Raw genomic sequence first — 21672 nt, 5'->3', positions numbered from 1 at the left:
GTTTCTTGATCTGTAAGACGACAGTAAAAGAAGACACTGATCTTATGACCAGCTCAGGTCTTCTCCTTGCAGGAGCGGCTACAAGGACCTGGGCCTCAGGTTTCTTCTCTGTATAATAGGAATAATCATGCCCACCTTGCCCAGAGTGGTTGCAGGAATAAACAGAGACAGGATGTGAAGTGGAGGCCAGGTGCCCTGCACACAGTGGTGCTCACTGCTCAGGAAGCCTTTGTTGCATGGATGGATGGATCCCGCGTGCCTTGGGAACTAGATCTCTCACAAATGTTGGGAAGGGATGAGGGCCCTGGCATCGCTAGTCCAGGCGTGGCGGCTCTGGTTGGGTCCGGGCTGCGTCTGAGATGGTGGCCCCGGCCACAGGTCCCGGGTCTGCAGCACGTGAGAGTGCACCTCCGAACTGGCAGCCTGGTCCCAAAAGGGCCACGCGGCGAAAGGCGCCAGGCTCAGGTGGGCACCTGGCGGGCCTCCCGGCGGGGGCGCCCGACCCCCCGGGGCTCCTTCCGGGTTGGCAACGGCTGCGCAGGGGGCGGGGGGCCGCGCCGAGGGGCCGGGCGAGGCCGGGAACGCGCGCCCCCGCCCCGCGCCCGCCTCCCGCCCGCCCTCCGGTCGCTGCGCTGGGAACCGGGAGCCGCGCGTCCGGGGAGGCTGGCGGCGCGGGCGGGCGGGGACGGCAGGCTGGGGGCGGCGACGGCGAGGGGCCGCGCGCGGAGGGCGCCGGGCGCAGCATGGGCGGCCCGCGGGCCTGGGCGCTGCTCTGCCTCGGGCTCCTGCTCCCGGGAGGCAGCGCCGCGTGGAACGTCGGGGGAGCCCAGTTCTCCGGACGCAGGTAAGGGCTGCCTCCCACCACCTCTGTGCCCTGCCAGCCCTGGGGCCAGGACTCCAGGCACCCCCCCTTCCCTCCCCCCAACCTCCGTGCAAGCCAGGGATTGGGGAGGGGACCTGGTCCCCCACCTCAGTGCCAGCCGGGATGGGAGTAAGGGACCTGGGCAGCCCAGCTATCTGGCCTAAGCTCCCGGCAGTACGGGGGTCTCCTACTGCAAGTGTCCTGAGCCGGCGTTCCCCTACAGCCTCCTCCACCCCTCCACCACCGCTTCACCTCCAGAGCCCCAAAGGAGGGGGAAGGGGAACAGCCAGGGAGAAGCCCGCCTCGCAGGACTTCCGTGGCCCTAGCTCAAGGGACCCCCTCCCTGCACACAGGAAAAGCCCAGCACATCCCCTAGCTGACCCCCCTTCGGGAACCTCCACCCTTTCCCCTCTGCTCTTGGCTTTTTTTAGTACCCTGGCTATTTATTTCCCTCGGAGGGAGAAGACAGGGGTGGAATTTCACAGTCCGTGGGTCAGTGGTCACCCCCAGGGACCTGGCATTTTGAACAGAGATGGGAGAGAGTATTCTGTGTTCCTTCTGCTGTTTCTGGAGCTGGGAACATTCTCTCTGTTGGTGTTTGTGGAGCATCTCCCCAGTGGGGAGTTGAGCCCCTTTATTTGCCGTGTGGTCATTAATCCTTCAAATGACGGATTTGAATGAGGTAGGAAGCACTATCCCCATTTAGCAGATGAGCAAACTGAGGTCCCAGATAATTAACATAATGTTCTAGGCTCTTGGGCCATTAGTAGAAGTGCTGGGATTTGAATCTGTCTTTCTGGCTTTGATAAGTGTTTGAACCTGTACTGGCCCCTGTCCTGGCTGCAGCCCCCACCCCTGCTGGGGTCCTCTCTCTCGAGGGCCAGCCCTTGTCTGAGGCAGACAATACGGAGTAGCCAGGCCTCTTCAGGCCTTTTCATCCCATTCAAAGGCCTTCCCCGGCCCCCACCCCCTAGGGCCTCAATTCTTTAATTCTTTTCAGAGATTCCCTTTCTCAGTGGTCAGGGGCCAGCATGCCCCTGCTGGGCTAGCAAGAGCAGGTGACATGGCTGGGGCTGGAGGGCAGGTGGTCAAGGCATCATAGGCCAGAATAGCGGTTATCTGAGACAGGGACAGGCAGGTGGCAGATACCACAGCCGCCACCACCTATTACATGCTGAACACAGCTGACTTGGGTTGGGCATTTTACCCGCATCTACCACCTCCAGAATCTTCTTCCCAACTGCCATGGAAGGCATGCATTTTGATGGTTCCCATTCCATAGAGGAGGAAGCTGCGGCTCTAAGGGAGGAGAACACCTCCCCAGGGCATGAATGTGAACCCCCAGGATCCTAGGTGCTAAGGTGACCAAGACCCTAAACTCGAATCCCCAGTGTCAGGCTCAGGATGATGGTTGAGGGGACTGAAGGTCCAGACTGCCCTCCGGCCAGTCCAGGGCAGGGCCTTCCAGCCGGGGCTTCTCACCTCCTCACGGCTTCCTGCGTGGGAGCAGGATAGTGGCTCTGGGCAGGTATCTGTTGTCACTGGGGACTGTCACCCCATCTGTTCTCAGAAGGCTCCCAGTGGCCTGAGCATCACAAAAGCCCTATGGGCGGTGCTGTTGCTCCCATTTTACAGATAAGACTGGGGCCCAAAGAGGAAAAGTGGCACCTGGATCCAGGCCAGCCATTTTCCCAATCCAGTGTCCTTTGCGTTGTAGCAGTGGTCAGCTGTGGGTCTGGGAAAGGTGTGCAGCTTATGGTTAGGAGGTGGGGGCTCTGGCCCTGGCTCTGGCACTCACTCAGTGTGTGACCTCACGCAGGTCACTTCATAGCTCCGGGTCTCTGTTTCCTCAATGTTTCCCTCTTTCCTCCCCTTGTCCCCTGCCTGTTCTGAGGGTGGATGGTCCCCCATAAGAAGAATGAACAGTGGTTCCTCCTATCACTGACATTAGGTGGAGGAAGGGACCCCTAACTCGAGGAATCTGTGGTCCTCGGCTGCCAGGACCTCCCCTTGTGGCCACGTCCCAGCATTGTTGGAGACAGCATGGGGACGTCACACCCCATCAGCACTCCCTCCACCCCCAGCCCAGCACCCCAGGCGCCCCTTGGCAGCCAAAGGATCAGAGGCAGAAAAGAGGCTTTGTGCTTGGGGAGGGGGAGGCCCGGGAAGGCATCCAAGGAGCCGCCCCAGCCCCAGGAATGTGGCAAGACTTTGAGACCCCCGGAACCAGGGTGCCCGGGGGCTGTGCAGAGATGCCTTGGCTCACCCCTGCCCCTGTCTACCCGCCCCCCCCAATCCCTGCTGGGGCTGCTTCCTGGCCCCCATGAGATCCCTTCCCACCTGAATCCTTATTTCCTTTAACAACCCATCTCAGCACTATGGCTCTAGAGTAGAAGCCATCACCGTGGCCTGGCCTAGGCCACTTCCCTCTGCAAGATGGGCTTCCTTTGGGCAAATCCTAGAATCGAGAGGAGTGGAGAATTTTCCTCCCCAGCCCCTCCCTGGGGAGCTCAAATCCCAGCTCTCTGCCCACATGGGTGACCTGGCCAGGTGACTTCTCTCAGAACCTCAGTGTCCCCCTCTTTAAAATGAAGAGCCTGAGGCGCCTGGGTGGCTTGGTCGGTGAAGCGTCTGACTCTGGATTTTGGCTCAGGTCATGATCCCAGAGTCCTGAGATTGAGCTCAACCAGGAGCTCCATGCTCAGTGTGGAGCCTGCTTAGGATTCTCTTTCTCTCTCTCTTTCCCTCTGCCCCTCTCCCCTGCTCACATGCGCATGCTCTCTCTCAAAAACTAAATAAAATAAAATAAAATAGTAAAATAAAATAATAAAATAAAATAAAATAAAATAAAATAAAAAATAAAATAAAATAAAATGCAGAGCCTGGCAATTCCTATCCCAAAGTCAAAGGAAGGACCTGTGGAAGGTACTGTGCTGGTGTCTCTCAGCGAATCCACTCTACCACAGCAGTGGGGTGTGGAGCCAGTGTCACAGTTCGAGAACAATAGCTATTAGCACCGTGCTTTACAGTTTGTGTGAGAGGAGATTCTGCTGTCCCCATTTGCAGATGGACAAACAGAGGCGCAGAGAGGGTCAGGGTCCAAGGTCACTGAGTTAGGAAGCAGCAGGGCCAGGACTGGAACTTCTCCTCCAGAGCGGGGCTCTGGCTCTGATCACCCTGCCCCCACCGTGTACATCTCCTTTCTTTCCTCTCCTTTTCATAACGGCCCTTGGCCCCTGGCCCGCTTGGCTGCCTCCTGCAATTAGCCCTATCACTGTTCCGGATCGCAGCCCTGGGCCCTGCAGAGACAAAGTCCCCTGGGCCCACATGGCAGGGGGTGGAGGGCAAGTGGGGGGGCCCTGGTAGGGGTAGCTGGTGCCACACCGAGCTGGTCTGGCCTGTTTTCTCTCCTCCAGCAGCCTCTGGGGGCCCAGGAAGTGCTGAGTGGGAGCAGTGGCAAGCCCGGAAGAGAAGGGCTGCCCCCTCCCAGCTCCTGCCCTCGCCCCGTCCCACAGGCTCAGCCTCACTGGGTTCTTGGGCAACTTATCACTGACCCGCATCTCAGAAAAGAACCCCCCCCCCCCCCGCCCAGGGGTGCCTGGGTGGCTCAGTCGGTTAAGTGGCCGACTTCGGCTCCGGTCATGATCTCGCAGTCCGTGAGTTCGAGCCCCGCGTCGGACTCTGTGCCTGGAGCCTGTTTCAGATTCTGTGTCTCCCTCTCTCTGACCCTCCCCTGTTCATGCTCTGTCTCTCCCTGTCTCAAAAATAAATAAAACGTTAAAAAAATTAAAAAAAAAAAAAAAGAAAGAAAACCCCCAGGGACAGTGGGATGTAGGCAGGCTTCCAAGTACAGCGCCTATCTCTGGGAACCTGGGTCCTGGCTCCTCTGCCCAGGGCCATTGCCTGTTCTTGGTCATTCAGTCATTCAGCAAACCTCCCTGGGCACCCTCAGGCTGAGCCCCATTCTAGTGTGGCCCCTGCCAGTGCCTTCCCTCAGCATCTGCAAGGAAGGGAAAAGCTCAAGGCTGCCTTGAGTGGCTGAAGGTGACCCCTGGAGGTGCCTCACCTCTCCTGGGATCTTAGGACTGAGACCTAAAGGACAAATAGGAGTTTGCTGGAGCAGGGGGGAGTGGGTGCTTTCCAGGCAGAGGGAATTCGAATGCAAGGACAGGGCTGGCAGGCCTCACAGGGCGATGGGGAGCCTTGGTGGCTGTGGACTCACAGCAGGCAGTGGCAACATTAGGTCTGTGCTTTAGAAGGAGGTCCTGCTGCCCCTGGAAAGTAGACAGAGGGGCCAGGCCAGGACTCTTCAGAGGAACTTGGGTTTATCCTGGGAGCAGTGGGGCTGGGGTCAAGGCCGGGGGAAGGGTGGGAGTGGTTATTGGTGATTCCCCGCCCCATCCCAGGGGAGTGGCCAGGGGCTGACCTTGAACCCCACATGGCCTAAGTATCCCCTCCTGTTTAGTCAGCCATCAGCTCCACATCTTTTAAGCAGGGGATTCAAGCAAACTCCAGCTCGTGGGAAATAAACCAGGGACCCACATGGGGGCAATTTTAATTAAGGAAGAAGAAAATCATTTTCTTTCACTGCCCCCTGGTATAAAGAAAAAGGGGCAGGTCAAGCAATTGTGGGCAGGCACAGGCCCACCTCCCCCAGCCCGGTCCAGGGCCTGGGCATAGAGGGAGGCGTGTGTGCACAGGGCCATTTGCCTGACAGGATGATCATTCTGTGGCTGTGTGTCCTATTGGATTTGCCTAGGTCTGACTGTGCTTGAATGTGTGTGTGTGTGTGTGCTTATGTGGGTCTGTGTGTGTGCACATGGGTACACGTGTGTCCAGGAGTTGTAGGCACTCATAAATACGTGCGTGTGTGTCCATGTGTGTGTGTGTCTGTGTGTGTGCTCACTGCATTGATGGATGTGCATGCCTTTGTGTGTGTGTATACAACCATACACTGGGACGGAGTCTTCATTCCTGGCGCAGGGGCCCCTCCAGTATCTGGAGCTTCTGACTGTCCTCTGCCCGGGTTGCTCCCTCCCTCCCTCCCTCCCTCCTTCCTTCAATCCCAGAGCCCTAGGGCCAGCCTGAGGAACATCACACAGGCTGCAGGGAACCCCCAGCACCCCTCAGGAAGTGCCTTCCAAAACTTGCACCCCAAGTTTTATGCATTTTTCTGGATAAGAACCACAACTGACATCACTTTCTCAAAGGGGCTTATGCCCCCCCACACACCAAACAAAACTCAAACAGCTCTAGGGACCCAGAGGATCTAAAGAGTGGGGCCTTTTTGAAGAAATGTATTTTTTTTTTTTTAACTTCTAAAATCACCCACCTGCTCATTGGGAGAAAATTTCCAGCCTGAGGTTAAGAGTGCCAACTCTAGGGTCAGATGGACCTGAATCCCAACCTTTACTGTGTTGTTCATCTTGGGTGCCTGGGGCTCATCCCAGACATGAGAGCCTCAGTCTTCCCATCTGTAAAGTGGCACTCATAGTTGGTATGTGAAAGGCTTTGGACCCAAGCTCCTGGTGTGCAGCACGCATGATCATTGAAGGCTGCTGTTACTGCAGGAGACAGAGCAGATGGAAAGCTCCTCCCTGCCCCCATGGGTGGCAATTTGATGTGAGCGTGTGATTTTTCCTAACTTTGCACACATAGCTATATATGTGCATATACATATAAATAGTCTTTGAGCTTTCTCTTTTTTAAATTTCTTTAAGTTTATCTATTTTGAAAGAGAGCATGAGCTTGAGCCCGGGAGAGGCAGAGAGAAAGGCAGAGAGAGAATCCCAAGCAGGCTCCCCCACTGTCAGCACAGAGCCCAGTGTGGGGCTCGAACCCATAAACAGTGAGATCATGACCTGAGCGGAAGTCAAGAGTTGGACAGTTAACCAACTGAGCCACCCAGGCACCCCTGAGCTTTTTTTTTTTTTCATGTAATGTTTATTTATTTTTGAGAGAGAGAGACAGAGGGTGAGCAGGGGAGGAGCAGAGAGAGAGGGAGACATAGAACCCGCAGGCTGAGATGTCAGCACGGAGCCTGACACACTGTGAGATCATGACCTGAGCCAAAGTCAGACACTTAACCACTTAACTGACGGAGCCACCCAGGGCCCCCCACCCCCACCCTGAGCTTTCTTATTTTAATAGAAATCCAATCCTTCTCTATCCGTTGGTCTGCACTTGCGTTTCTCAATTAGCCAGACATGGTGGTCTACACGTGGAGAACTTGGGCTCTATCTCGCATCTGGTTTTCCACGTCCAGTGGTCCTGTAGCTGTTTAGGCTGTTCCCAGTGTCGCGTGGTTCCCAGCAGTGCTGCCACAAGCCCCTGTCACCTCTTCCATGTGGTGTCTGGCCAAGGGCTACGGTGAGCCTCTGCCAGGTCATTGGTCTAAACAGAGCCATCCCTTCTCCCCACTTTGCCTTTGGCTAAGGCTGTTTCTTCCTTCTGGATTTATCCCAGGGTGACAAAACGGTGAAGGGACTTCCCCAGCGTCCCACAGTGAGTTAGTCGGCAGGTCCCGGCCAAGGACATTCTCTGATGGGTGACCAGGGTCGGGGGTGGGACGGCAGCTGGGAGACTGGATGTCGGTGGTGGCAGACATCTCTGTGATGGCTGAGACATTCCAGCGGCTCAGCAGCCCTCAGCCCCGCACAGGGTCACAGGCCCTGCATTTTTTGCCGGGATTGGGAAAGGAGGGACTGTTTCAGGTGACCCTTTTCAGCCAGAGCCTGTCACCCCACCAGACTTTCCTTTGTGGTCTTGAGCCTGGGGTCAGCAGGTTCCCAGGCTGGGGCCTTCACAGAACCATGGACCGTGGCTCAGGAGATGGGGAGGAGACAGGAGCTGAGATCTCTGGGATGAAGTCAGGGGCCAGGCTGGGCCATCCACATTCCTGGGTGCAAATCCGACTCTACCATGCACCAGCTCTGGTACGTGAGCAGTTGTCCTCCCCTCCCCAAGCCTCAGTTTACACCTTTGTAAAATGTAGGGAGGTGCCTTCCTGACTTACTAGGAAGATAATGTAAATACCCTTAGCATACAGTGGGTGCTCAATAAATGCAATGCAATATGTTTTTTGTTTTTTGTTTTTTTAGAGAGAGAACACACGAGCAGGGGAGAGAGGGACAGAGGGAAAGACAGAGAGAATCCTCCCTGCTGAGTGTGGAGCCCAATGTAGGGCTCAATCCCACAACCTTGGGATCATGACCTGAGCTGAAATCAAGAGTCAGCTGCTGAAATGACTGAGCTACCCAGGCGCCCTGCAAAGCAATATGATTATTAATGGGCATTTGGAGAATCCAGTCCCCCATGCTTGGGACATCTGGCTATCACACAGAGGGGACACAAGGATAAGTGAGACAGGGCCTCTCTTCTGTCATGCCAGGGGAGGGACAGGACAGACATGAATCCTCAGCCTAACTCAGCGAGACAGGTATACAAAGTGCTGCAGGGGATCCCTGGCAGGGAACCATCAATTCTGTTCAGGTAGGGGTGGAGGTGGAAAAGGACTCGGGGAGAGGTGACAGCACAGTAGGGCTTTGAAGGTCGGAGGTGCCAAGTGGAGAAGTGGGGGCAGGGTGGGCCCAGCGTGTGGCAGTGGGCCCAGGCAGTGGGCCCAGCGTGAGTGTGTGTGAAGACCTGGAGGTGAGGGTTCACAGCAGATGTGAGCACAGGACATCTGGAGGGCGCCGAGTGAGGATGAGCACGGGAAGAACATGGCCAGGTTTCCATTTTATGACACTCTCCCTAGGGAGCAACTGAGGGGCAAGACGGGGGCTGCTGCTGTTGTCCGGGTGGGAGGCAGGAGGCCCTGGTGACCCGGATGGAGAGAAGTGATATCGAGAAAGGAGAGCGCAGGCAAGGATGCCTTGCTCCCGTCTTGTCCCCCGCAGCTCAGTCCCCACGACCTTCCGAGAGCCCCCAGCACAGCTGCCCCTCCAGAGCTATAGGAGTCACTCCTCAGCCACAGTAGCCCAGAGACTCCTGACTGGGGCCCAAAGGACTCAGAGCTCGGGGGTCTCTCTCCCTAGAGACTCAGGGCTCCTGGAAAGAACCTGGACCTCCTCACTCATCCTCCCTGGGGTCCTGGGAAGAGGCTGCGCATGGCACCTGAGCTTCCTCACTGTGGGTCTGTTTCAGGAACTGGTGCTCCTATGTGGTGACCCGTACCATCTCATGCCACGTGCAAAATGGCACCTACCTTCAGCGAGTGCTGCAGAATTGCCCCTGGCCCATGAGCTGCCCAGGGAACAGGTAAGTGAGACCATGGTGGAACAGGGGCTGGTGGCATGCTAGGTGGAGGCCAGCAGGAGCAAAGGCCTGGTTGTGACACTGCATCGAGAGTGCAGGGAAATGCAGGGGCCCCGAGGGTGGGCGGAGCAAAGGGAATTTTGGCCCCGTCCCCATCCTCAGCACCTCCCCTTAGGCTCCTGGGGCACTTGGAGGGCCTCCTGGGGGAAGGATTCCACCATTTACCCACATGCATTCACTTGGTGAAGCTTCACTGCTCGGCGGGACAGGCCAACCCAGCTTGCAGGGACTTCCTGTCCACTTAGTATCTAGATCCCCCCACCCGGGGAGTTACAAGGGATTGGAAGGGCTGAATCCCTGTGTAGAGGAGGAGAGAGGCTCCAGAGGGGCTCAGAGGTAGCAGAGGACCCTGGAGCTTATCCCCACGGACATCCAGGTCGGTGGGAAAGGTGGCAGAAAACTCTGTCTGAGTCCGGCCCCCTGGACACTCTTTCAGCTACAGAACCGTGGTGAGACCCACATACAAGGTGATGTACAAGACAGTGACCACGCGTGAGTGGAGGTGCTGCCCCGGGCACTCAGGGGTGAACTGCGAGGAAGGTAGGACTACCCCGAGGTACAGGCCAGGTGCCTTCCCTCGGGCGCGTGGGTGGGAGTAGTCAACCCTTGCTAAGTCGGTAGATGCTACAGTGGCCAGCACTGGGCACACCCAGGCCCACTAGTGAGGCGTGGCTGGTATGCACACAGTCAGGGCCTGCTGTCCCATGGGTGTTGACCGCCTAACTCTCAGGACCCCTGAAGGAATTTCATACATGCTGCATAGCTCATGTCTTGAGGCACACCGTCCCAAGCCTTTCCTCCAAACTTGGGGAGAACCCGTGTGGACATTTCCATTGGATATGGTAACAGCACATGGAAGCAAAGCACCCCTTAAGTCTGTGAACTGGCCCGGTTGGGATGGTTGTATCCATCTTGTGGGTGAGGAAACTGAGGCTCAGGAAAGTGATGGGTATACAGCTCCTGAGTGACGGTCAGGATTTGAAGGCTGGTCTGCCTGGCCTCTCCCAGGGCCTTAGAGATGGGCCACCACATGTGGAGTGTGTCGCAGGCAGAGGGAGCCCTTTCACCCCACCCCCCTTCTCTGCATGCAACACGGGTGGCTCAGGGCCCAGCACCCAGCAGTGGTACAGAGGACACAGCCCAGGCCTCCCTGCACCCTGGACACATGGTTACCTGGAGAGCCCTCTCTCAAGGGCACCTGCCTCTCTGCTAAGCAGTCTGGGTGGCTCCCACCCTCACTACCTATCTGAATTCAGCAAGAGAAGCTGTCAGAACCAGCCCAAGAAGCACGCCTGTAGGCACATAAGTGGAAAGAGGCATTCAGGGCCCCCAGAGCAGCACGTTAATGTGAGCATCAGTCACAAGACATACTCTGATTCCAGAAACACGAACGTGTGAGACATGGCCTCTGAATCAAGAGAGCGTGATGCTAACAGAAGTCACCATTCATAGGTGCTTCTTGAAAGATTTACATGCTTCGCCTCCCTGGGACCCACAAGAGTCCTGCTTCATAGGATGGGCAACAGAGGCCCAGAGAGGTGGAGTCACATGCCCAGAGTCACACAGGGTGGGGGGTAGAGCTCATGACAGAGTGGGGCAGGGAGGGGCCTGGCAGATTTCCCTGTGGGGTTGGGGAGTCTCCAGTTCTGGTAGGGGTGGCCAGAGGGAGTGGGGGAGCTGCCTGATGCCCAGCAGGGGTCCTGTACAGAGAGGCAGCTGCCGGTGCCGGTGTGGGAGGGGACATCAAGGGGAACCAGGAATGGGACCCTCCCCTCCCTGGTGGGAGGAAGAGGGGCCCAGGGGGCAGGAGGAGAGCCAACAAGGAGGGGCTGCTGCCAAAGAGGACACAGAGTAGCTGGTTGGGGGGAAGTAAGTCCCCAGAGTGTGGGGGCCACCTGGGCCTAGCGGGCCTGAGCCAGGCAGGGCCTGCCCAGACAAAGGCCACTCTGTCAGTGGCTTCCCTCCCAAGGGCAGACCTTCCCAGGTCTGTGGGGCCATCATGGAGCCAGTGAGGGCGGAGGACAGGTGGGGGCAGTTCCCATGCCCTTGAGTCCCACAGCTGGAGGCTGTGTGTCCAGAAACCAGGATCAAGGCTAAGGTCTCTGCCAATGGCAAGGTTGGTGTGCAAGACGGGGGCTGGGCTAGGCCAACCCTGACATCTGCCATCTCCTCTTTCAGGGCCTCCAGGTCCCAGCCTGGGATGGACGTCTCCAGGGCTTCATGGGCCAGGCCAGATCTGCCACACACCAGCTGTGTGGCCTTGGGCCAGGGACTCCCCATACATTGTGCAAGTCATTGTGCAAGGGCACCGGGCAGAGGGGGCGGGGTGGGGACTGCAGTGCAGGTGGCCCGTATCTCGTGCCCATTCAAAGGGAGGAATACCTTCTCTAAAGAGCACCAAGCTGCTGTGTGCTCTTGCAGAGCCTGGGCTCTCCCACACTAAACTTCTGTGTTCTCACTTGTGAAATGGGCAGGGTACTAGAGTCTGCTTCCCAGGGATGTTTCAAGGATGAAATGAAGCCGTAAAGACCCTGCAGTGGCACGGCAGCCTGTGGTGGGCACTATGTGATAACCAGAGACAGGAAGGGCCTCTCCCACACACACACAGGCAGAGCAGACTAAAGAGATGCCCAGGCCTGGATGTTCTGGAACACTGCTCTTCTGGGGTCCTGGGAATGAGGGTGGGGAAGCATGAGGACATTGCAAGCCCAACCCAGGCCGTGCCCTTCCTCTGACAGCTTGGTTGAGGCTGAGCCCCACCCCCCCAGCAGTTTCCCTGGCTGGTAACTGCCCTCATAGTCTGCCCAGCCCTGTGACATGGCCCTGGGGCCACAGAGCAGTGTCACCAGAGCAGTGTGGGGTGACATGAAGGAGGAGAGGGAGCACCCATCATTCCAGAATTCAGATCTAGATCAGCTGTGCTCTGCTGTGTGATCTGGGGCAGGTCACCCTACCTCTCTGAATCTTGTCTCTATCTGGAAGTCACCTGGGATTGAAAAGTGCCCACCTTGTACTTTATTATGAGCATCTGAGACTCATGCCTCAAACACAGTGGATATTCATAAATTTATATCTTCCTCTCCCCCTTGGCCCCTGTGCTGGGGATTCTGCGATGGCTCTCTGGGACTGTCCTCCCTCCCACCTCTGAGATTAGTTTCTCAGTCAGCTGCTCAGCAAACAGGCGTCGAGTCTGCAGGTTCTTCATTCACTCGTAGCTCTTAGCCCTGGCTTTCTCATCTTCGGAATGGCAATGTTCACTCTGTGATGATGAGTGAGGATGTACCCTGATGTTCATGACAACCTATGAGGAAAACACTGGAATAGGCCCCGTTTTACAGATGGGGTAACTGAGGCTCAGAAGGGTATTCACCTGGACCTGGAGTCACTGAGCACGGGACCTGTCTGATCAAGCCTCTACTAATGCCTCTTGGCCTTGGGAGGTGGGACTAGATGGAGGAAGGGAGCCTGGCTGAGTCTCACCTGGCTGCCCACTCCCACTGGAAAACGTTGAGGAAGGGCCAAGGCCGGATGCACTGTGTCTGCTGGTCCTGAGCCCCTGGTGGGCTCTGCTGAGGGCAGAGCTGCTGTGGCCTCCGTGTTATTCTGCCTCTGAGAGGAGGGAGTCCTTGCAGACAGATTGTTCACCCATCAGCCCCATTGTTCAGGCGATGTAAGTGAGGCTCAGAGAGGGTGTAGATCTCATCCAGGGTCACACAGCAAATAAGCTTTATAGCTGGGATTCTCAGAGCTAGGGCTCTGACCTGGGGTCTGCAGCTTCCCCCTGGCTCAGACCCTCCCGTAATAATAATGATGAGGGGAAGGAAAGCGTCCGCTGTCTTCCATGCCGGGTACCATGACTCACACCCACCGGTGTCATGCTACCTATCATGCCATGATGCAGAAGGTCCAGGTATGGAAATTGAGGCTGGGAGAGGGAAATGCCTTGCTCAAGGTCACATCCCGATTCAAAGTCCATCAGTATGACCTGGGGCCAGGATTTTTCCTCTGCAGCAGCATCAGCTGAGGATTTCCAGTAGGGGAGTATTCGGACAGTTGGGGCACCATGAGACTGGTGGAAGCCAATCTCAGCCCCAATTGCTCCCTGATAGAAAAATCGAGAAGCTCCCTCACCCTCCTCTCCCATGGGACCCCCTGCAGCTAGGTGACCTCTGTTTGCCCCTCACTGTTCCACTGTCCTTAGCACACATGTCCCTTCCCCATCTGTGGACTCCCACAGCCTTTCGATGATGGGCTACCAGAGAGGGAAGAAGTTTGCCCCAGGTCACACAGCAAAAAAAGCTTAAGAACAGACCAGAGGTTCTGGCCCAGGTGTTGCCTGGGCCCTGGGCTTCTCCACCATCCAGGGCCAGGCCCTTCCTGCACCTATCTTTCCAGCCCTAACTAGATGCCAGTTACAGTGCAAAGTTTGTGCTTTACTCTGAAGATTCAGGATCCTGTGGGCTCAGTGCTGCCCGAGTCTGCCACCCGTCTACTCCACTCCTGTCTGGAAGGTCCAGCAGCCCCTATCTTCTGACTCCCTGCCTGTCTGTCCTTCACCCCTAGCTGGGTGGCTCCCCTCTCCACCTTCCTGACCACCCCAGTGATGTGCTCCAGCCTTGCCCTCACTCCATCTTACCCCTGGCCTACACTGGCCTTCTCTCCCACCCCACAGCCTGGGCAGCAGCTGTCCCCTCTGCCTGTGACCCTCCTGGAGCTGCCACCTGGCTACGGTGGCCCCCGCCTTGCCATCACTACTCGTGTCTCTCCAGTGCCTGACGTACAGTGGGTACATGGGAAATGAATGGGAACCTCCTTTTACCCTGAAGAGAGGGCCAGGCTGGACACAGACTGAGGCTTCCCAGAAGCCAGCTGGAGGGTTCTTGGAGCTCCTGGCCCCATCCCTGACCCCATCTTTGGTTCAGGCCAACAGCAGCAAATATTTACATTTGCAAAGTAAATTCCCAGGACGACACCTGGACTGAGGCTGGGGAGACTGCATCTCTGTGGCTGTGGTCACTGGACCCAGCAGACCTGTGGGTGGCTCATGAATGAGGAAGCCCCTCTGCTGGCCCCTGTCCTGGAAGAGAAAGCCAGAGATGAAGCCCAGGGACACTCGCAACTTCTCACACCCACATTCCCAGTGTAGGGTGGTGTTTGAATCCCCACATCCCTACCTCTCTGTGTGGGCAGGCGGCCTCTCCTTTCTGGGCCTCATGTTCTCATGAAGACCCAATGAGAAGGGGCTTCTTAGCTTAGCCCTAGTGGTGGGCAGGGGGAAGGGGAGCTGTTTATGGGGGCACAGGGCTTGAAACTGTACCTGATGCTGTCCTTGTGCAGATCAAGGCAGGGAGTGATGAGAGTGTCATGGGGGGAGCTTTGGTGGGTACCCTGGTGTGTCTGGGAAGGCTTCCTGGAGGAGGTGATATAGGACTGGCAGCTGTGGGGAAGGGGGTAGGGAGGCAGTGTGTGTGGTACTGGCAGAGACCTCCCAGGTGGTGGGAAGTAGCCCACAGTCAGGTTTCCCAGAGTGAAGCTGGGGTTTGTGGTCCTGGAACCCAGCCTGGAGCCCCTGAGAGGGCAAGGTTAGGGCTGAGGGGTGGAACTTCAGGACAGACCACCAGGCTGGGGTCTGGGGGACTTTCAGCCCGTTGGGGTCTGCTCCAGAGGTCCTGGCCCAACACCAGTGGGAAGGATATGATACTTTTGGATGACAGGGGACCTTGTCCCAACCCTGAGCTTTTTTCCTACTGGGATTTGCTGTGCGAAAGGGCCATTTTACAGCCTGATTTGCCCCTTAAAGTAGTTCTGTCCACTTACCAGAATTTGAAGTTTTAGGGATTGTTTTTGTGAATCCTGAACCAAACCAATATTTTCTGGGTTTGTTTTTTTTTTTTTTTTAGCAGTTTTGTTATTTCTTTAACTATCTTCCTTCTTTCTTTCCTTCCTTCCTTGCTTCCATCTTTCTTTCTTTTAAAATTTTCACTTGCCATCACTTTGAACCAGTTACATCTATGCTGATGGTCAGACCATGTTTTCATTAGTTTTTCTAGTTCTCTCTGGCGTCCAATGAAATGTACAAAAGCAAATTGGTTGAAAAAGAATTTCCAACCACAAGTGCATAGATTAGTAACTCAGGGAAGCCCTCGTGTGACGTTAGAACATTTATGCTCATTTTCAAGACCATTGTGTCTGCCGTCCACATTATTTTGCCTTTTGTTTTGTTTGTTTTACATTCATTTTGGGCCGGTGATTCATGCATTTGTTAACAGAAGGTCTGTTGAGGCCACTGAGGCCCTACTATGCAACAGGCACTTTTCCAGGCCATTCATGGGACAGACTAGGTCCCTGCCCTGGTGGGGCTCATGTTCCAGCCAGTGGGGTGGGTGACTGGCCGTGAACTGGGGAACTGACACAGTACATGTTAGAGGGTGGGAATGCCATGAAAAAAGGGGGAAACAGCAGGGTAAGTGAGGAGGCCGGGCCGGGCAGATGCTCTGCCAGACTTCATCCCAGAGAAAACCCAAACTTCCATGAGGTTGGAGAGACAGCAGCTTCCTTTGGTTGACTTCCTGAAAAGAGTAATAAAATGGCCTTTTACATCTTCACCTGGGAGCAAAGAGGACGAGGAAGGCTTGCCGAGCCCATTCTCCTCCAGAGCCAGCATTCCTGCAGGTGCCAGGCCTCCCTGCCTCCACCCAGTGGGCTGACTCGAGGTAACAGGTGGCCCAGAGGTCGAGCCCTGGAGTTAGGCTAACCTGAGTTCAAGTCCAGGCTCCAGCCGTCTTGGTTTCCCTCCAGAGAGATACTCATATTCACTCGTCCATTCATCTGAGCACAGGGGACAGAGGAGCTCTGTGCCTCAGTTTCCCATCTGTAAAGTGGAGGTGGTACTAGCTACCCATTTATAGGGTTCCATGAGGATAATGAGTTAAAAATGTGTATGTGAAGTGCTTACTAGAATGTGCCAGGCCCAGAGTAAGTGCTAGCTGTTAAGTGTTAGCTGTTACAACCTACCATGTGAGATTGAGCTGGGGTGTGTAGAACACTTAGCATTGGCCTTGGCTCACATGGCATTCCCCCCACCTTGCCCCGATCCCTGCCCCCGGTCCTGGGCTGCCAGCCCACCTTCCTCTGTCCTGGGCCAGATTTATTCCCTGCGATGGGGCAAGTCCCAAGTCCCCAGGGAGGGTGAGCGGGAGATGCAAGGCCAGTCTGAGCAGAGGCCCCATAGTGGAGCAGGTTCTGGCCGCCTCCCTGCTGGGGGCTGGCCAGAGACACCCGTCTGGTTTGAGTTCCCGGCGCCGCACTCCCTGCACCAACCCGCAGCCTGGCTCAGAGCTGCCAGGTCTGTGCCTTATTTGGGTCTTTTCTCCCCGCCCCCCCCCAACCAGATGGCACTCTGTGGCCTTAAAAGGCAGGCCTGGGGGGCGGTGGGGGGGGGGGGGCAGAGAAGGGCAGTTGCTACTGCTGGCTCCAGAGCCCCTCCAGCTGTACCCCTGCCCCTGGCTCGGCCAGCCCATCCCTCTGGCTGTGGGGAAAACCAGGCCCCCAGAGCCAGACCAGCCAGGGTGGCCGCTCTTCATAGGGGTGGTGGCAGAGTAGAGCACAGCCCCCCTTGCCCTTCCCAGGCAGCCAGCCTCCCTCTGGTTTTCATTTAAAACCAGGGCGGGTTCCACTTCAGTGTCTTCTTACCAATTGGGGCAGGGAGAAGGGGGACAGCCATGTCCCAGCTGCCTGCTGTGTGCCTATGTGTGCCCAGGGGGCCCTTTGTATACATTGCCTTCCTCAGGATCACACCAGCCTGGGGGGCGTAGTAGCCTTATGACTCCACTTTACAGGTGGGAATATAGGCGGGTCCAGAGAGGACAAGTCATACAGGTCAGCAAGTAGCAGGGCTGGGACCCAACCTTGCATCTGTTACCTCTAAGCTCTTAACCCATGCAGCTTGCTGGGGTCATTGGCCCCTACCTGCTGCCAGCCCGCTCCCCAGTCCCATCAAGTTCGCAGTCTTGTTCCAGTTCATCCCAGCTCTTGCTGTGTGACTCAGGAAAACTGTCCCACCTCTCTGGGCCTCTGTCTCCCTCTTCATCAGGAGGGGTAGGGATCCTGGTCGGGGCCACAGTGGCACATGGGGAATAGTGCAGGCCAGCGGGGCTCTCATCAGTATCATCCCTCAGTTTCAGGTTCCGCTGGCTTCTTGGAGCCTGGCTGGTCAGGCAACACCATGCGACGGATGGCACTTAGGCCCACAGCCTTCTCAGGTGGGTCCTGGGGCAGCTGCTTGGGGTCCCCCTGGTTTAGGAGAGGCCGGGCGGGGGCACAGGCAATGTGGTGATGATCCTAAAGCCAGCTGAGTCCAGCAATGGAGGGTCAGGGAGAGCGCCCACCCTTGCCCACCCCAGCCTGGAAAGAAAAGTGGGGGGGTGGAGAGAAAGGGCCTAGAAGGAGTCTGACCTGGGCCCAGCACCCCAAGACCCATGACCCCCAAACTCTTTTGTGTGTGTGTGTGATCCCCAGACTCTTGCAGACGTGGGCCCAAGCCGCCAGTCCTCTTTTTATTTAAACTATGCTTTTCTCCGCATCTGCAATGAGTGAGGCACTGCGCCAGGTGCTTTCCATTGTCAACCCATTTCAATCTCACAGCCCCAGGAAGGCATCATTGTCCCCATTCTAAAGAGGAGGAAGCTGAGGGTCAGAGAGGAGATGCGCCCTTCCCAAGGCCCCATAACCAGGAAGGGGCAGCTCTGGGACTCGACCCCAGACTTTGTGCTTGTCAAGAACTCACTGCACCCTTGCTCTGAACTCAGTGCCCTCAGATGTGAACTGGGGTGACACTCGTCGTAACACATGGGATCCTGGCGTGGACTGGAGAGATGAGCCCTTAAAGCACTAGTCCCCGTGCACCGCAGCTGGCAAGTTCTGGAATGGGCCAGAGAGCTGCTATCGATAACTTAGGGGTATCCCTGGGGAGGCCCGAGGAGCTGGACGGTGGTTGCGGAGGCAGAATCAGAGGGTAGCGCCTCTGAGCCAGCTCAGTCAGGTTGTGATGTGTCAGTCCCCAAAGCTGGCAAGCCCAGGCCAGCCCTGCCCAAGGGGAAGCAACAGGATTTCCTGCCCTGGCTTCCAGGGAAGGAGTCATCTTAGATGTAAAGGTTGCAGGAGGTGTGTCCCTGATTCTGCTCTGGAGGATCTGGAGCCAAAGGAAACCCTCAGGACATGGCCTACCTTGAACAGGCTGTAGCCCCTTCTCCTGTACTGGGCTATCTCATGGTTTGGGGTCATCAGGTGTCCCATTGCCTCCATCCTGCCCCCAGGCGTTGAGGGGCTCCATGGGGAACCTGTGGCACCTGGCCCCAGCCCCAGCCTCATCCCTCCCTGCAGGTTGCCTCAACTGCAGCAAAGTATCAGAGCTGACCGAGCGGCTGAAGGTGCTGGAAGCCAAGGTGGGTGAGCAGCTGCCCTTCCCCTGGCCTCCCCACCCCCTCCCTGCACCCCTACGCCCCATCCACTCATGATTCCCATTGCATCTCTGAGCTGAGCTTCAACACCCAAGAGCATGTGACCTCCCTACCAGGCACCCACCACCCTCCAGAACAAGCTGGCTTCCCCTCTGTGCCCTTCCCCAGGAAGCCTGCTCACAGTCAGATCGCCTGGCCTGCTCTTCCTCCAGGAGGCCTACGAAGCTCCCTGTGCACCCCCATCTCCATGCCAGCCAGATATTTGTAGACCCCACCCCCCCAGAGCCCGTGGCTGAGTCTCTTATTTGCCCTGTCGCCTTTGCCTTTTATTTCCCTCCACCACCATAATACTATCTTCCCAGTTTCCAAAGCAAAACATCTGCACATCCCAAATTATCTCAAGATACAAAGGTTTCAGCAATTAAAAGCAAGACATTGTAAGTTTAGAAACATGAATAGCTCAGAACTGTGAAAAACCTACCAGAAAACCATCTGCAGCAGTCACCTATGCCCCGAGAGAGAGCAACGGTCAATATTTAAGCATCTTTTCTTCCAGATTTTCTTTTCTTTTTTTTAAGTTTACTTACTTATCTTGAGAGAGAAAGAGAGAGAGCGCGCACAAGCATGAGGGGGCAGAGAGAGAGAATCCTAAGCAGGCTCTGCACTGTCAGCAGGGCTCAATCCCACGGACCATGAAATCATGACCTGAGCAGAAATCGAGAGTCAGACGCTTAACCAACTGAGCCACCCAGGAGCACCCCCCCCCCCCAGATTTTCTAAGCACACGTAAAGACATACATGTTTTGTCTGCATATCCTTTCCTCCATCATTCTATCCTTTGGGAATTTATCTTAAGGAGAGTAGATAGATGCAAAGGTGGTTACCAAAATGTTAATGATTAATAGGGAAGGGGCGCCTGGGTGGCTCAGTTGGTTAAGCATCTGACTTCGGCTCCGGTCATGATCTCATAGTTTGTGAATTCGAGCCCCCGCAGTGGGCTCTGTGCGGACAGCTCAGAACCTGGAGCCTGCTTCAGATTCTGTGTCTCCCTTTCTCTCTGCCCCTCCCCGACTTGCACTCTGTCTCTCAAAAAAATAAATAAATAAAAATTTAAAAAATAATAATAATTAATAGGGAAAATTGAAAACCATATGGTGGAGGGAGTGGTTGCATAATTAGCATAATACCAGACAGCCGTTCACAACACCTCCGTTTTGTAACATGAAAAGATGCCCCTGAGATATCAAGGGGGAAAAGGAAGTTTCTGAACAGCATGTGCTAGAACCCCCGCTAGGAAGTGTGGGAGCTCCGGGAACCCCACACTGCTCCCCAGGCTTCCTCCCAGGAGGAGCCGGCATGAGGGGCTCAGTCTCAGGTCTGGGGTGTGGTTCTTAGTTCTGGGTCTGTCTGGGAGTTTCAGCTTTTCTCTGGACAGGACCACACGACCCCCGCCCCCTGGTCAGTGGGCATTCTGGCCCCTCTTTAATCCCAGGTCAGAGGCTCAGCGGACACCACTGACTTTCAGAGGCTCCCCACACTGGGTCCCAAAGTGGTTTTGTATACACCTCAGGGCCTCTATTTCATGTCAGACCTTCCCAAACTTCCCTCAAAATTTAGTAAAAATCCTCCCAGCCTGTAGTACTTGAATAGACCAAGAGGAGTTTCATGTTATTATGCAGCTCAGCATAGGAAAGACCCTGTGGCCCAGCAAACATGGCGACACAGAACTCCACTTGGGTGGCAGTGACGGTGTATGATGGCTTTTTTACGGTGACGAATTGTGTAGTTTGAAAACCACAGTCACTTCTGATGAAGTTCTGAGCCTCTGGGAGGTGGGTCTCCACTCCAAGCTGGGCTATGCTGGCTGCATGGGCCTCCTGCCCCCAACACGGGGGCCCCTCTGCTGACCTGCCCCTGTTGAGACCCTGGTACCTACCTGTCTTTTTCTTCCTCCGCAGGTGGCGGTGCTAACTGTCACTGAGCGGGCAGTGCTCCCGACCCCAGCAGCACCCGGGGACCCTGTCCCACTCTGGGGCTCCCCAGCTGCCCGGGGTAGCCCGGGAGATGGAAGCCTCCAAGGTGAGTGGGTCAGTAGGGGCAGTGTGTTGGGAATGAATCAGGGGAGTGAGACTCCAGTCCCCGCCCTGCTGCTGACTCCCAGCTTGACCCCTTTCTGGGCCTGAGGGGATGGGGCGCAGCACCCCAGTAGCCCCTGTCGTACACACTGGAGCTGGAGGCAGGGACCTTGGATGACACTGACCCCTGTCTACCCCTGCCCCAGGGCTACCAGGAGCCAGAGAGAACGTGAGGGCCCCGCTGCTCCCTCGAGAGGGTAGGTGCTGACTGGGGGACGAGGGCCAGTGTCAGGGCAAAGTTGGAGCTACCAAGCTGATGAACTTTCTCCCCCAGATCGAGTTGGTGGCCAGGGGCTTCCTGGGCCCACTGGCCCCAAGGGAGACACTGGCAGCCGGGGCCCAACGGGGATGAGAGGCCCACCAGGTGAGTGCCCACAGCACTGCCCCTACCCCCAGCTTCCCAGGTCAGCCCTGTCAGGTGAACCCTTACTTGGCCAGAGGTAGCCTGGGCCCCTTCCACCCACGTGTCTCTCAGCTCATCACCCCTCCACTCATACCTGGGCTCCCCAAAACCCTCTTTTGCATTCTCTGGACCCATGTGTCCTGGGAACCTACCACAGCAGGCTCTGAGCTGGGTACTTGGTGGGGTCAGACCTGTCCATACCCTTCTGATGCTTCCAGACCAGCTGGGAGGAGGAGAGGCAGGCAGAGGAGAAATAGCAGTGTCCCCCACCATGTGACCAAGGTTGTTCTGGGGGAAGTTGTAGGTATGGAAACCCCAAGGAAGGAAGCCTAGACCCAGCCTGGATGGGGTGGGGCATGAGAAGGGCTTCCTGGGGAGTGACATCATAGCTGAGGCCTAAAGGATGACTTGGAGGGGACACCAGGCAGAGCAAAGGGAGGACTGATGGAGGGAACAACTCATTCAAAAGTCTGGAAGGGAGAGAAGAGAACATTCTGG

At 56.3% G+C, this 21672-nt stretch overlaps 1 protein-coding gene across 7 annotated transcripts in view; it reads left to right on the top strand.

Annotated features, from left to right (window-relative positions):
• Window positions 1–694: 694 nt before the first annotated feature.
• Window positions 695–21672, top strand: part of EMID1 (EMI domain containing 1) — a 47977-nt gene continuing 26999 nt past the window's right edge. For 2 of the 7 annotated variants that reach the window (XR_006293909.1, XM_043558014.1), the window contains exons 1-8: window positions 696–844; window positions 9008–9121; window positions 9615–9718; window positions 17356–17439; window positions 18560–18621; window positions 20595–20715; window positions 20918–20968; window positions 21046–21135. Coding sequence is in view for 6 of the 7 variants with exons in the window: in XM_043558014.1 (XP_043413949.1) it covers window positions 744–844; window positions 9008–9121; window positions 9615–9718; window positions 17356–17439; window positions 18560–18621; window positions 20595–20715; window positions 20918–20968; window positions 21046–21135 (727 nt within the window). In the remaining variant the exon portion in view is untranslated. Of the gene's footprint in view, window positions 845–9007; window positions 9122–9614; window positions 9719–17355; window positions 17440–18559; window positions 18622–20594; window positions 20716–20917; window positions 20969–21045; window positions 21136–21672 lie in introns of all 7 variants that reach the window. The other 5 variants (XM_043558019.1, XM_043558015.1, XM_043558013.1 and 2 more) reach the window with 5 other exon arrangements.

Source organism: Prionailurus bengalensis, chromosome D3 (assembly GCF_016509475.1).
Source record: "Prionailurus bengalensis isolate Pbe53 chromosome D3, Fcat_Pben_1.1_paternal_pri, whole genome shotgun sequence".
NCBI classification, from domain to species: domain Eukaryota; kingdom Metazoa; phylum Chordata; class Mammalia; order Carnivora; family Felidae; genus Prionailurus; species Prionailurus bengalensis.
This window is presented reverse-complemented; position numbering and strand designations above follow the sequence as displayed.